Source organism: Anomaloglossus baeobatrachus, chromosome 10, assembly GCF_048569485.1.
Source record: "Anomaloglossus baeobatrachus isolate aAnoBae1 chromosome 10, aAnoBae1.hap1, whole genome shotgun sequence".
NCBI classification, from domain to species: Eukaryota; Metazoa; Chordata; class Amphibia; order Anura; family Aromobatidae; genus Anomaloglossus; species Anomaloglossus baeobatrachus.
Window position 1 is genome coordinate 29217194 of NC_134362.1, and position 14057 is coordinate 29231250.

The 14057-nt window shown below is 48.1% G+C and overlaps 1 protein-coding gene across 3 annotated transcripts in view; it reads right to left on the minus strand.

Moving 5' to 3' along the window:
- Positions 1 to 14057, minus strand: part of ANO5 (anoctamin 5) — a 118167-nt gene that overhangs the window by 74271 nt on the left and 29839 nt on the right. For 2 of the 3 annotated variants that reach the window (XM_075325502.1, XM_075325501.1), the window contains exons 2-3: positions 7100 to 7144; positions 2093 to 2166 (exon numbers count right to left, since the gene is read on the minus strand). In XM_075325502.1, the coding sequence (XP_075181617.1) occupies positions 2093 to 2166; positions 7100 to 7144 (119 nt within the window). The remainder of the gene's footprint in view (positions 1 to 2092; positions 2167 to 7099; positions 7145 to 14057) is intronic. The other variant, XM_075325503.1, reaches the window with a different exon arrangement.

Below are 14057 nucleotides of genomic sequence, written 5' to 3' on the forward strand. Positions count from 1 at the left end.
CCATCTTCGTCCTCCGGTGCCGGCGCTGCCTCTTTCGGCCATCTTCGTCCTCTTTCTGAAACCTGTGTGCATGACGCGTCCTATGTCATACACACTCGCCGGTCACGCACAGGGTCACTACAATACTTTGATCTGCCCTGCTCAGGACCTCAATGCCGGAGTGTGTGTATGACGAAGGACACGTCATGCACCGCGGCTAGAGAAGAAGGAGAACAAAGATGGCCAAAAAAGGAGATGCCGGCACCGGACAATGGAGACACCCATATCACCCAACTCCACCGCAGTGCGACCGTTAGGAGAGTATTATAACGTTCTACACAGCGGCCTGGGCTCTTATATACAGCATGTTAGAATACCGTATATAAGAGCCCGGTGGTGGTGGCCGCAGCTTATAGGCCGAAAAACTGGTGACAGGTTCCCTTTAAGGGGGCACTATTACTAGGTTCCAATGAGTGACCAATACTACGTATGGCACCAAGAGGGGCTCTTTCCGAGGACCTGATGAGACAGTGCTTATAATCAGCCCCTGATGGCTAAGAATGGGCACAACATGACTAAGTGCCATTAGATCAGGGACCTTTAACACGTGGCTCGCCAGCTCTTTCTATAAACAGCATGCTGGGAGTTGTAGTTTTCCCAACAGCCTTGATAAATAGAAGTTGAGGATCACGGCCCGAGACTAGAAAGTGGCTCGGTCATCTGCGGGACAGGACGGGCAGAGATCAGACCAGACCCTGCTACACTCATGTGCTCCGCTCACCTCTAGCGCCCCCTATCTGCAGGGTGATGTATTACAGCCCTTTGTGACCAATTTCTTTTTGTTTTAAAATAAGGAAAAGTGAGGGAATCCCTAAAAGAAAGTGTTGATCACATTCTGTACAAACTGGTGACAAGGATCTACAACCCACAGCTGGAATTTTCTAGAAAGATCGTCCTAAACGCAATCTGATCCAAGATCGTTAATGATCCAATCTGCGTGAATGGAAGATAAATAACAGCAGAAGCTGCGGACACCGGGATACTGGAGCGATCACAAAAAAAAAAAAAAAAGGATTGTGGAGGAAGCCAGGGCGTAGACAAAAGCAAACACGTCAGGTCAATATTTGCAAAAACTGCACAATAATCACCTCCTGTGTAATAGAAAATGTTACAATTGCTGATCACTGGAAAACAAAAAAACAAAAAACAAAAAAAAACAGTATTCTTCTTAGGCTGCGGGTTTCCTGCCCCCGCCATTAACCCGCTCACCACCAGCACCGCAGATCCACAAGTATTGACATCGGCAGTGCTGGTGGTGACGCGGCCGTCCATGATCGGATATCGCTGTCGGTAGTTTTATTACTCTGTGGTTACAGGACGGAGGCTGCAATTAAAAATCACCGCTATCAGTCTGCAGAGCTTTCCAGCAAGGTAATAACTGCAGCAATTATGTTTGGAGGCCGGCCAGCCCTAGAGATATCAGTCACCGTAAGGAAGGCCAAAAAAATAAAAATAAAAAATAAAAAAATGGCTTATCTAATGGTTATGTCTGTCTATCTTATGAACATCCACATTTCATTACCATTACATATTATATATAATGATATATAAATGGAGAGTCACTGTGTACATATATTACATTACTGACCCTGTACTGACCCCGAGTTACCTCCTGTATTATACTCCAGAGCTGCAATCACTATTCTGCTGGTGCAGTCACTATATACATAGGATCAGTGCATGATAAGTAATGTAATAATGTATGCACACAGTGACTGCACCAGCAGAATAGTGAGTGCAGCTCTGGAGTATAATACAGGATGTAACGCAGGATCAATACAGGATCAGTAATGTAATGTATGTACACAGTGACTGCACCAGCAGAATAATGAGTGCAGCTCTGGAGTATAATACAGGATGTAACTCAGATTACATTACTTATCCTGTACTGATCCTGAGTTACATCCTGTATTATACTCCGGAGCTGCACTCACTATTCTGCTGGTCACAGTGTACATATAGGGATTCAAACAGTGAGTGCAGCAAATAAAAAATAAACAATAATAATAATAATAATAATAATAATAATAATAATAATAATAATTGTACCCACCTCGGAGTTACTGGGAATCATCTCGGACTCAGCGTTGGAGTTGATCTCGTACAGCAGACCACTGAGGGTTTCACCTAAAACCAGACACAGAGCAGCATTAGGCGGCAGATTTACATAGACGATCCCGCGATCAAATCCATGGACACTTCTGTGTATTAATGATCTGAATTCCAACAAAAGCAAAAAAGGTACAAACACACAGACACAAGGAGCGACAGACGAATGGTAAATGTGGAGACTTCAGAAAATACCTGTAAAGTAAGAGCGGAGAGGCTGCACACAGCAAACAGGGGGTCGATATAATTTTCCCCGTTTGGGTTTGGTTAGAATTCGGTCTGTGTCTTCGGGTTCACGCCCATGATGAGCGTTACTCACTTGTTCATGCTCCATATTTTCGGGGTGTCAAAAGCGCTGCGTTTTAGGCTGTGCGCACACAGTGCATTTTTCTCGGCGTTTTTGCGCGTTTTTCGGGTGTGTTTTTGGCCTCAAAACTGCAGGACTTTGCTTCCCCAGCAAAGTCTATGAGTTTTCATTTTTGCTGTCCGCACACATCTGTTTTTTTCAGCTGCGTTTTTGTGGTGCCACAAAAACGCAGCATGTCAATTATTCCCGCGTTTTTCACTGCGCTTTTCATCCATTGAGTTCAATGGGATGTTGAAAGACGCAATGAGAAACGCAAATAGCTGCATTTTGGTGCGTTTCTAAGACCAAAAACGCAGCTATAAACGCAGGAGGTGGGTAGTAAAGTGACGTGTACAGGAAGAGGATTCCTTCTGTCAGTATATACAGAAGCGTGAATCCTCCCGGTACCGTCACCGGCGCTTCCACCACCCGTCCTGTGCATGTATGCTGCCGTGCGGCGCCATGTACAGGCAGGAGGTGGAAGCGGCTGCGAAAACAAAAGTTAACAGTAGAAAAAAAAAAAAAAAAGTTATACTCACCTGTCTGCAGCCTCCCGGTGCCATGCCCGCTCCCAGCTGCTCTCCCGGTATCGCCACCCCCGCTCCGGCTGTGTGCAGACGGCCGGGAAACCTCCGATGGATTCAGGACCTGGCGATGGATCACCTGATGCAGTCACCTGACGCATCAGGTGATCGTAAGTATCGCGGTGACGCGGGCGCCCGGCCGGTATCAGCGGATGCGTCAGGAGACTTCATCCCTGATTACCGGCAGCTGCTGCAGCGATCGGACGGGATCAGACTCCCGCCCCATCGCTGCAGGAGCTGCCGGTAATCAGCACATAAGTGAGTATTATTATTTTTTTTTTTTTTGCACTGATGCATCAGCTGATTGTATAAACGGCTTTTATACAATCAGCTGATGTGTGATGGGATTCAGGCACTTGATCCTGACACATCATCTGATCGCTTTGCCTTCCAGCAAACCGATCAGATGATATTGGATCCGGATTGGATGGCGCGGGACCCTGACCCAGGATTACTGCAGAGGGGGGTTCTTTATTTCAATAAAGATGGAGTCACTAATTGTCTTGTGTTTTATTTCTAATAAAAATATTTTTCTGTGTGTTGTGGTTTTTTTTTATCTTTACTAGAAATTCATGGTGGCCATGTCTAATATTGGCGTGACACCATGAATTTCGGGCTTAGGGCCAGCTATACAGCTAGCCCTAACCTCATTATTACCCGGCGAGCCACCCGGCATCAGGGCAGCTGGAAGAGTTGGATACAGCGCCAGAAGATGGCGCTTCTATGAAAGCGCCATTTTCTGGGGTGGCTGCGGGACTGCACTTCATAGCGGGGGTGCCCAGAAAGCTTGGGCACCCTGCACTGTGGATTCCAATCCCCAGCTGCCTAGTTGTACCCGGCTGGACTCAAAAATTGGGCAAAGCTCACGTCATTTTTTTTTTAAATTATTTCATGAAATTCATGAAATAATTTAAAAAAAAAAGGGCTTCCCTATATTTTTGGTTCCCAGCCGGGTACAAATAGGCAGCTGGGGGTTGGGGGCAGCCCGTACCTGCCTGCTGTACCCGGCTAGCATACAAAAATATGGCGAAGCCCACGTCATTTTTTTTGTTTGGGGGGGCAAAGAAATCCTGCATACAGTCCTGGAAGGAGGATGCTGAGCCTTGTAGTTCGACAGCTGCTGTCTGCTCTCCTGCATGCACTATTGGATGGAGGATGCTGAGCCTTGTAGTTCTGCAGCAGTCTGCTCTTCTGCATACACTAGTGGAGAATGAAGAACACATTGAAGAAGGAAATTACATAAGACCTTTTTTTTTTTTCTTTCACTGATAAAAAAAACGCATAAGGACGCAGTGAGCAAAAACACAGCAAAACGCAGCAAAAAACGCACCAAATCGCGGCAAAACGCGTGCGTTTTTTGCCGCGTTTTTTCGACGCAGGTGCGTTTTTGTGCGTTTTTAGCGGCCAAAAACGCAGCGTCAAAAAAACGCAGTGTGGGCACATAGCCTAAATTGACCTGCTGTGCGTGGTTCAATTCCACAGCGTGTCAATTTCTCTTATGTGTGCGCAGAGTTTTCAGTGTGGAATTCCCCATAGACTTGCATTAGATGCAGACAAGCCGCAGAAAAAAAAAAAACAAAAAAAAAAAACAAAACCCGCAGGGAACCTGCTCTTAATACCTGTAAGTTTCAAAAACTAAACAACTTTATTTAAAAAGGATGACACTCCAAACAAACAAAGTGTCAAAAATGCAAACACAATGGGGAAAAAAAAAAACCAACAACAAACAAGTAAACTAAAAGGTGCAAATTCTGTAGCATCAAAAACTGAACAAAACACTGCCCGTAGCAAAGTACCCCGACGCTTGACTGAGCATTCATGTGTATGGGGTAGTTGGAAGAAATAACCATCAGATGAACACTTGTCTGGTCATCGGCTGTCTAAGGTGTATGGGAACCTTCAGACTATTATACTGCATTGATCAGTATCTAGAATATTTTGGTAACTGACCACAAAGAGAAATTACTGTTAAAGGGAATCTGTCACCAGGTTTTTTTCTCCCCCATCTGAGAGCAGCATAATGTAGAGACAGAGACCCTGATTCCAGTGATGTGTCACTTACTGAGCTGTTTGCTCTCGTTTTGATAAAATCAATGTTTTCTCTGCTGCAGATCTAGCATACAGAGCTCATGAGTATGTTGGACTACCTGCAGCACGCCAAGTAGTCCTGTAATGATAATCTCCTGCTGATTAAACAGTGATTTTATCAAAACTACACATGGCTGGAATCAGGATCTCAGCTCCTACATTATGCTGCTCTCAGATTAGGTGGCAAAAACCTGGTGACAGATTCCCTTTAAGGAGATAACGTCCCGAGCTTTGGAGGTTCGACTGCGGGGACCCTCACCGATTCTTAGAACAGGTACTCTGGTCACATTCGCTCCAATGGAGTGCAGTGCTCAGCTGGTCTTTGGCACTGAATGAATGAATCAGAGGTGCACATGATCGACCACTGCTCCATTCACACCAGGCTCCCCAGGCACCAGATCTAGGGATCGGTGGGGGTCCCCAGAAGTCAGACCTCCACCAATCGTTAAGTTATCCTTTATTCAACTGGTCGGGGATAACTTCCAAACTTGTTACACCTTTAAAGTCCTGGAAGTTTTCAGCCCATATACGACCAGTGATGAACTACACAGTGTGTCCACCTATATCCTGTCCACCACCATTAACTTGAGAACAGCGGCAGCTACAGGCATAGAAGTGGTGTCTAGGTATAGTAAAGTAGCCATGCGCTACGCAATGAAACCAAATATAGTGCCACCTGGTGGAAAACAACGGAGTTAGCATTTTTATCTCAAACGGAACGAGATAGAGAAAAAAAGTGAATTACAAAGTTGTAGGGCATCATCAATTCAATACGAATCGACACCTTGCATACAGAAATGCTATGATATGAAACCCATGACCCCCCCAAACATTGAATGCTGGTCACGCATATGGCGCTCATTTAACTTTGATGCTCAAAGTGGCCCCCGTCAGCTGCAATGCACATCTGGCCTCTGCACAGCATACTGTATCTTGCTGCATGTTGTGCAATATGGTAGGGGACGCGTTTGCACAAGCATCTGTGATACGTCGTTGTAGGTCCTGCAATGTTGGTGGAGGGGTCGCATACACCTGCTGTTTGATGTGACCTCACAGAAAGAAGTGCAATGGGGTCAGGTCAGGTGAGCGTGGAGGCCACTCCACACAGCCACCATACCCAATGACTTGTAGGAAGGTCTCCATGAGGTATCGCTTCACGTCCGCAGCCTTGTGAGTTTTACACGTTCTAATCATAGCATTTCTGTATGCAAGGTGTCGATTCGTATTGAATTGATGATGCCCTACAACTTTGTAATTCACTTTGTTTTTCTCTATCTCGTTCCGTTTGAGATAAAAGTGCTAACTCTGTTGTTTTCCACCAGGTGGCGCTATAGGTGGTTTCATTGTGTAGCGCATGGCTACTTTACTATACCTAGACACCACTTCTATGCCTATAGCTGCCGACGTTCTCGAGTTAATGGCGGTGGACAGGATATGGGTGGACACACTGTATACAAATTGGTCAGTTCATGCAAGCCAAAGAAAAAACACAAAAACTAAAAAAGAGGAAAAACTATATAGGGGACGAAAAATCATTACTAGGCCTGTCTTGTCCTCAGTGTGCCGCTTGTCTGCAGCACATCCCCCGATTTTTCGGGGACAAACTTCTGCCAAACAATTACTTCTATGAACCAATCACCGGATGATCAAGCGTTTGCAGTTTCCAAAAATCGGTCCATGTAAATGAAAAGTCTCCCCATGAGGAAGACATGCCTGGAAAGCGTGGGCGACACACGGGAGGCGAGCCCTCTAACCACTCCGCGTTTTTCCCCCCTTGTCCTCAGAGGTCAAAAGGTCATACTCCCCAGTGACTTCTATGGGAAAGTTTTCCAATCAGTTTTGTAAATGTGACAGACGAGACAAGAAACAGATAGGAAGCCATTTATTACATAGAAGCACCAGGACACAGAACAGGAGCGGGTTAGTACGATACCTGGAGAATCGGGGGTCTTGATTTCGGTAAGCACAGACATGTCGTCTTTAAATAAAATGGTAAATTTAGAGTGTTAGAATATATAGCAACAAAAAACATTAAGCGAAAAAAAAAAAAAAGGGGGGACGCAGGGGTTACAACAGTGGGGTTTTGGGGGGGGGGGTAGGTTACAACAGTGGGGGCACAACACGAGGCAGGGCTCACAGGCATGCAGTAGGTTAGCGCAGAACAGGAGGGACAGACGGGGCTCACTATAATGTTCTACAGCCCCCGATATAAAGCATCCACAGTGGTCTACACGGACAGGAGGCACAGACCCAACGTATCCCGGTCACCGAGCCGCGCCAAAACCAGCCGCCCCATTCCCCAGCGTGATCCGTTCCTGAGGCAATAACGTTGCGTTGAGGTTTCATTTAACAGTATTTTCTATATTGGGAAACATTACAATTTACTACAACGACCAAAATATATATGAAATTGTAATTAGCAACATTAACAGAACGAGAGCCGAGCATCTGATGGGATTATGGGGGTCACACCTCGTTCCTTCTGTTCCCGTCTTCCGGGGATTTACGCTCACTGTGCAGCGGATAAGTCGGCTCCATTGAGAGGCTGCATTTATTGACTTAGTCACCGAGCAGAAGGAGAAGAATGGAGCCGCCCGTCAAGACGCAGTGACCCTAATTCCTGCACACATCACAATGTTATCTAATGAGGCCAGAAAGCCTCCACAACAGCCAGTCCATAAAACGCACGTTTCCATGAGGACCGGCCCTGCTCGCCATTATTACTGCCGAGGCCGGACTATTTCTGGAGTCTATTAGCCGCTCGATATCCCGCACAGGCTTCTGGGAAGGGTCATTTAAGATGCTGCAATTACAATATACACAGACTATGGGTATCCAACCCACGGGCTGAGACAATCTAATTGAGGTGAATTTCTTAAAGAAGAACACAACCTAGAAATGCACGATCAAATTTAACAAGCAAAAGACACCAACTACATCTCTACTTTGTCTGCAGCATTTATTTTGTATTACCCAGCCAGGCTTGCCGAAACCCTACAGAGTACACAGCCAGGCTTGCCGAAACCCTACAGGGAACACAGTCAGGCTTGCCGAAACCCTACAGGGAACACAATCAGGCTTGCCGAAACCCTACAGGGAACACAGTCAGGCTTGCCGAAACCCTACAGGTAACACAGTCAGGCTTGCCAAAACCCTACAGGGTACACAGCTAGGCTTGCCAAAACCCTACAGGGTACACAGCTAGGCTTGCCAAAACCCTACAGGGAACACAGTCAGGCTTGCCAAAACCCTACAGGGAACACAGTCAGGCTTGACGAAACCCTACAGGGAACACAGTCAGGCTTGACGAAACCCTACAGGGAACACAGTCAGGCTTGACGAAACCCTACAGGGAACACAGTCAGGCTTGCCGAAACCCTACAGGGAACACAGTCAGGCTTGCCGAAACCCTACAGGGAACACAGTCAGGCTTGCCAAAACCCTACAGGGAACACAGTCAGGCTTGCCAAAACCCTACAGGGTACACAGCTAGGCTTCCCAAAACCCTACAGGGTACACAGCTAGGCTTGCCAAAACCCTACAGGGAACACAGTCAGGCTTGCCAAAACCCTACAGGGAACACAGTCAGGCTTGCCAAAACCCTACAGGGAACACAGTCAGGCTTGCCAAAACCCTACAGGGTACACAGCTAGGCTTGCCAAAACCCTACAGGGAACACAGTCAGGCTTGCCAAAACCCTACAGGGAACACAGTCAGGCTTGACGAAACCCTACAGGGTACACAGCCAGGCTTGACGAAACCCTACAGGGTACACAGCCAGGCTGTCCGAAACTTACAGGGAACACTGTCAAGCTTGCAGAAATCCTACAGGGAGCACAGTCAGGCTTGCAGGAACCATACAGGGAACACAGTCAGGCTTGAAGAAAACCTACAGGAAACACAGTCACACTTGCAAAAATCCTATAGGGAACACAGTGAAGCTTGCAGAAACCCTACAGGGAACACAAGCAGGCTAGCAGAAATCCTACAGGGAACACAGGCAGGCTAGCAGAAACCCTACAGGGAACACAAGGTTTACCCTACTGCTGATCAGTGCCATCCTTAGCTGGTGGCCATCAGAAACCCTGTTCTCTTAGCTAAAGTGGTGCTGAAAACAAAGCAGAGGGGGCAGGATCCTGCTGCATGAGGGGACCACCACAGCTCCATCACACCACTCCAGATCAGTTCCTTTCAACAGTGTGATGGCATTCTGTGCCGTCACCCGTAATCATCCAACTGCGGCTGCCCCAGCCCCCACCAATCTAATATTAATATCCTTTTCCAAGGTCATCAATACTTCAGTAGTAGAAAAATCAACGAGTAGAATACAGTATCTTAACTCTCAGCACTTGAAGCCATCGCTTCATATCCAACCTAGGACTGTTCTCCTGTTTCGATGCTTTTCTTCCAGATTCCTCCTAAAATATTCTCACTTTCATTGAAAAATTGGATGTGGTAGATTGGATTGCAAGCGTCTGTGGACTGATTCATTAAGGAATAGGAAAGATATTGAGGGTTCAACCATCTCAGCTGGAAACCCCTTCGCTACATGGTCCTTTTGGATGACAACCTCAACTCTCCTATTAAAAAGGGCACAAAATCCCTCAATGCAACAGATGAGGTACTGATAATACTGCCAAACTGTGTAGGATAATACTGCTAATAGGAGATCACCATCCCCTTTAGCAACCCACACAGTAGTGAGGAGAAGAGACTATGAATTGCTGAGCCTCATCCTGTGTAATATGGGCCATAAACCTTAAGTACAGTCTATCTAGAGGCCAATAAAACCTAATGTTATTGCTTCTTATCTAGGTTTATTCTAGGAGGCCTCTATGACCCGGCAGATCTCTACAGAGGACACGGCCGATTACAGGTGACGTGGAAGCACTAGGTATAGATCGACGGGTTTCACGCTTTATGGCAAGAGCGTAAATATAGGTCCGTCCTGGTGTTTACGTTGTATGGACGTGCACTGTCCAATGACGCGTTGGGGCCCTTTTTTTTGCTAATAAATGGATCCTCTTTTCTATGATCACAAAAGTGTCAAAACTCGGCAACCCCTTTACAACGACTTCTTACAAAAGGTCCATGTAATAAAGCCTGGACGTGAGCTCCTTTCTGGTTAATAATCTCAGAGCAGAGCTGGGTAGGGGGCAACACAGAAATCTACAAAGTGCCGGGCAGGCAACACCAAGCACGGTGAGTGCTCAGTAAGCCCTGCCACATGCCGGCCCCTTGGATTTGACGGACAGCTCTAGTGTTTGGCACACCCGTCACAGCTGAAGTTATGTGCACGTGTAATTAAGGGTTTACAGCACAAAAATGCAACATCTGAACGATACGTCATCAACTACGATGCCCATAGCAAGAAGAGCGGTGTGCCGGCATTCAGTGAGGAGGAGGATGGAGGCTGAAGCCGCAACTCAGGAGCAGGGTTAACAGAACTGAGCATTAGCGTCCTCCAGACTCGGCACTTGTGATCTTATTAGCATTTAGGATAAAACTACAAAATCTCTCTCAAATCCTATGAAAGGCAAGCGTTTGACGCTGGCCGGACAAATTGGACATGGATGGACAGCCATCTCCACCGAATCCCCCATACGCAGGAACGTACAACTTGGCCAAACGCTTCTGCGCGATCAACGGAAGACCAACTGCTAGAGATGAGCGGACCCATGGAAGTAAGGTTCGGCGGATTCAGCTGGACGTTAGATAAAACTCAGTTCTGGACCCAGACTTTACCTGAACCCCAATGGAAGTCACTTACTGGGCAGTTCAGTGCTGTGCCCACATACAACCAGCCATAAACAGATCACTTCTGAGGGAGGGAGGATGGGGAGTGTGGCGGTATTTTTTTTTTTTTTTGGACACTACATCCAATAACGCTCTTGTAACCCCCACTGAGAGCCATTCAAACACTGGAAGCGGCTCGCACAGGGCCGAGTACAGAGCGTAACCGAGCACAGAGCGTAACCAAGCACAGAGCGTACCCGAGCACCGTGAGTGATTTGCATACATAAAGCATCAGAACACTTTTTTTTTTAAAAAAAAAAGTTAGTGTTCGGTACCAACGCCGAACTTTACAGTTTGGGTTTGCTCATCTGTACACACTGCCAAAATCATCTGGCAGCTGCTTTTTTAGCCACCAAACAAAAGAAATCAGCAATGGGTTAATTGGATTGCAACCATTCTATTCACCTCAGCCTCGACAGTCGGAATCCTCCCCATACAAATGTGTATGGAGATCTTCACCGCTCCTACGTAGCACACTATTAGGCCATGTGCCCACGGGAGAAATTAACTGCGGATTTTGACACGGAAAACCCGCTCATTTTCTAGATTTTCCAGATAAATCCGCGGGTTTACACAAGCAAGTACAGACACTCCCTATGGGATTTGGGGAGTGCTGTATCAATGCTGCGGTGTTTGTGGCTGCAAAATATGCTGCGGATGTCCCACAGTTGCACATAACTACGTGTCGATTATTCATGCAGAATTATTTGCGGAATTCCGGGCTTTCCACTATGGAGATATAGGGTGGGAAATCCACAGGAATTCTGCACTGTTTCCGCAGGTTTGCCGCAACAACTCCGCAGATATAGCGCAGCAATGGACCGCTGCGGGAGTTGCTGCATAAACCTGCAGAAAAGTCCACAGGTACATTGTCCCATGAGTACATAGCCTTATGGCCGCTTTACACACTGCGATCTCGCTAGCGAGCGTACCCGCCCTTATCGTTTGTGCGACACGGGCAAATCGCTGCCCGTGGCGCACAACATCGCTCGGACCCGTCACACTACTTACCTGCCTAGCGATGTCGCTGTGACCGGCGAACCGCCTCCTTTGTAAGGGGGAGGTCCTTTCGGCGTCACAGCGACGTCACTAAGCGGCCGCCCAATAGAAGTGGAGGGGCGGAGATGAGCGGCCGTAACATCCCGCCCACCTTATTCCTTCCTCATTGGCGGTGGACGCCGGTAGGAGATGTTCCTCGCTCCTGCGGTGTCACACACAGCGATGTGTGCTGCCGCAGGAACGAGGAACAACATCGTACCTGCAGCAGCAATGATATTAACCTCATAACGACGGCCGTACGACTTAAAGCGGCGGCAAAACAGGGTACTTATTCTGTTCCGCCGCTTTAAAGCGGCGGCCCGAAAAAAACCTGTAGCGCCCCCCAGCGACCGAAAATCTCGGGGGTTTCAGCTACCGGGGGTAGCTGAGACCCCCCAGATTATGAATCGGGGTGTTTTTTTTGGACCCCGATCATGTGATCGGCGGTATACACTGTATACCGACGAACACATGAAAAAAAAAGAAATGGCCGGTAAAACTGATTTCTTTTTCATCTGACATGATCAAACATGTCAGATGAGAAAGAAATCTAACCCCCTAGTGCCCCCAAAGCCCCCGGTACCGGAGAGTCCCCCCACCCCCACCCCTACCCCCACCGGACATCCAAAATGGCGCCGAAGCGCACAGAAAACTGCCGCCTGCGCCGGCTCTGCAGTCATTTCCCTCCGATCTGAAATGATCAAACATTTCAGATCGGAGGGAAATGTCCTCCCCCTGACCCCTCCTCCGGTCCACCGGAGCCCTCTGGTCACCGGAGCCCCCTCCGGTCTCCAGAGCCGCCTCCCCCCTCCCCCCTCCGGAGCGTGGAAGATGGCGGCGCACAGCGCGCGGCCGCCTTCATTCTGCTCTTTCTGCCGCATGTGACACGTCACATGCGGCAGAAAGGTGTCCCCAGGTCCCACTAGGTCACCCCCCGTCACCCCCCCCCCAGCCCCCGGTTATACGTTACCTGTCTGCCGCTCCGGGCCCGCGATCGCCGCCTCCTTCTTCTTCAATGCTGGCGGCGCATGCGCAGACAGCGGCTGTCAGCTGGATCCCTGCAAGCAGGAATCCTGCTGACGTCGCTGATGCACAGGCTCCACTGTGGACCGGGGGAGGGTGAGCGCAGTGATCTGCAGCCACACTCCTCACATGGAGAGGCTGCTGTTCCAGAAAATGGGGGGTACGTTCTGTGAGCGTGCCCCTCATATTCTGGAATGAGGTTACTGCAGGTCACTCTGCCCTAGGTTGGACCGGGGCAGTGTGAGTGCAGTATTCTCAGATTACTGCACCCACACTGCTCATGGAGAGCTTGCTCTTCCAGAAAATGGGGGATACGTTCCCTGAACGTGCCCCCCATATTCTAGAAGATCCAGAGCCGGCGTGGGACCTCCAAAATGGATTACAGCGACCGGAATTTCTTTATTTTCAATAAATTGGTAAAAGAGGAATGTTTCGGGGAGTGTTTTTTCAAATAAATTTTTTTTTTGTCTTTTTTTTTTCTATTACTGACTGGGTTAGTGATGTCGGGTATCTGTTCAGATGCCGTGACATCACTAACCCCAGGGCTTGATGCCAGGTGACATTACAGCTGGTATCAACCCCATATATTACCCCGTCTGCCACCGCACCAGGGCGCGGGATGAGCTGGGGCGAAGCGCCAGGATTGGCGCATCTAATGGATGCGCCACTTCTGGGGCGGCTGCGGCCTGCTATTTTTAGGCTGGGAAGAGTCCAATAACCATGGCTCTTCCCACCCTGAGAATACCAGACCCCAGCTGTCCGCTTCACCTTGGCTGGTGATCTAATTTGGGGGGGACCCCACGTTTTTTTTTTTTTTAAAAAACGCCTGGGGAGCCCTCCAAATTGATCACCAGCCAAGGTGAAGCTGTCAGCTGTGGTTTGCAGGCTACAGCTGTCTGCTTTACCCTAGCTGGCTATCAAAAATAGGGGGGACCCCACGTCGTTTATTTTAATTATTAATTTTTTGGGGGGCTAAATACAAGGCTAGGCACCCTTTAGTGCCACATGAAAGGCACTAAAGGGCGCCAGCTTAG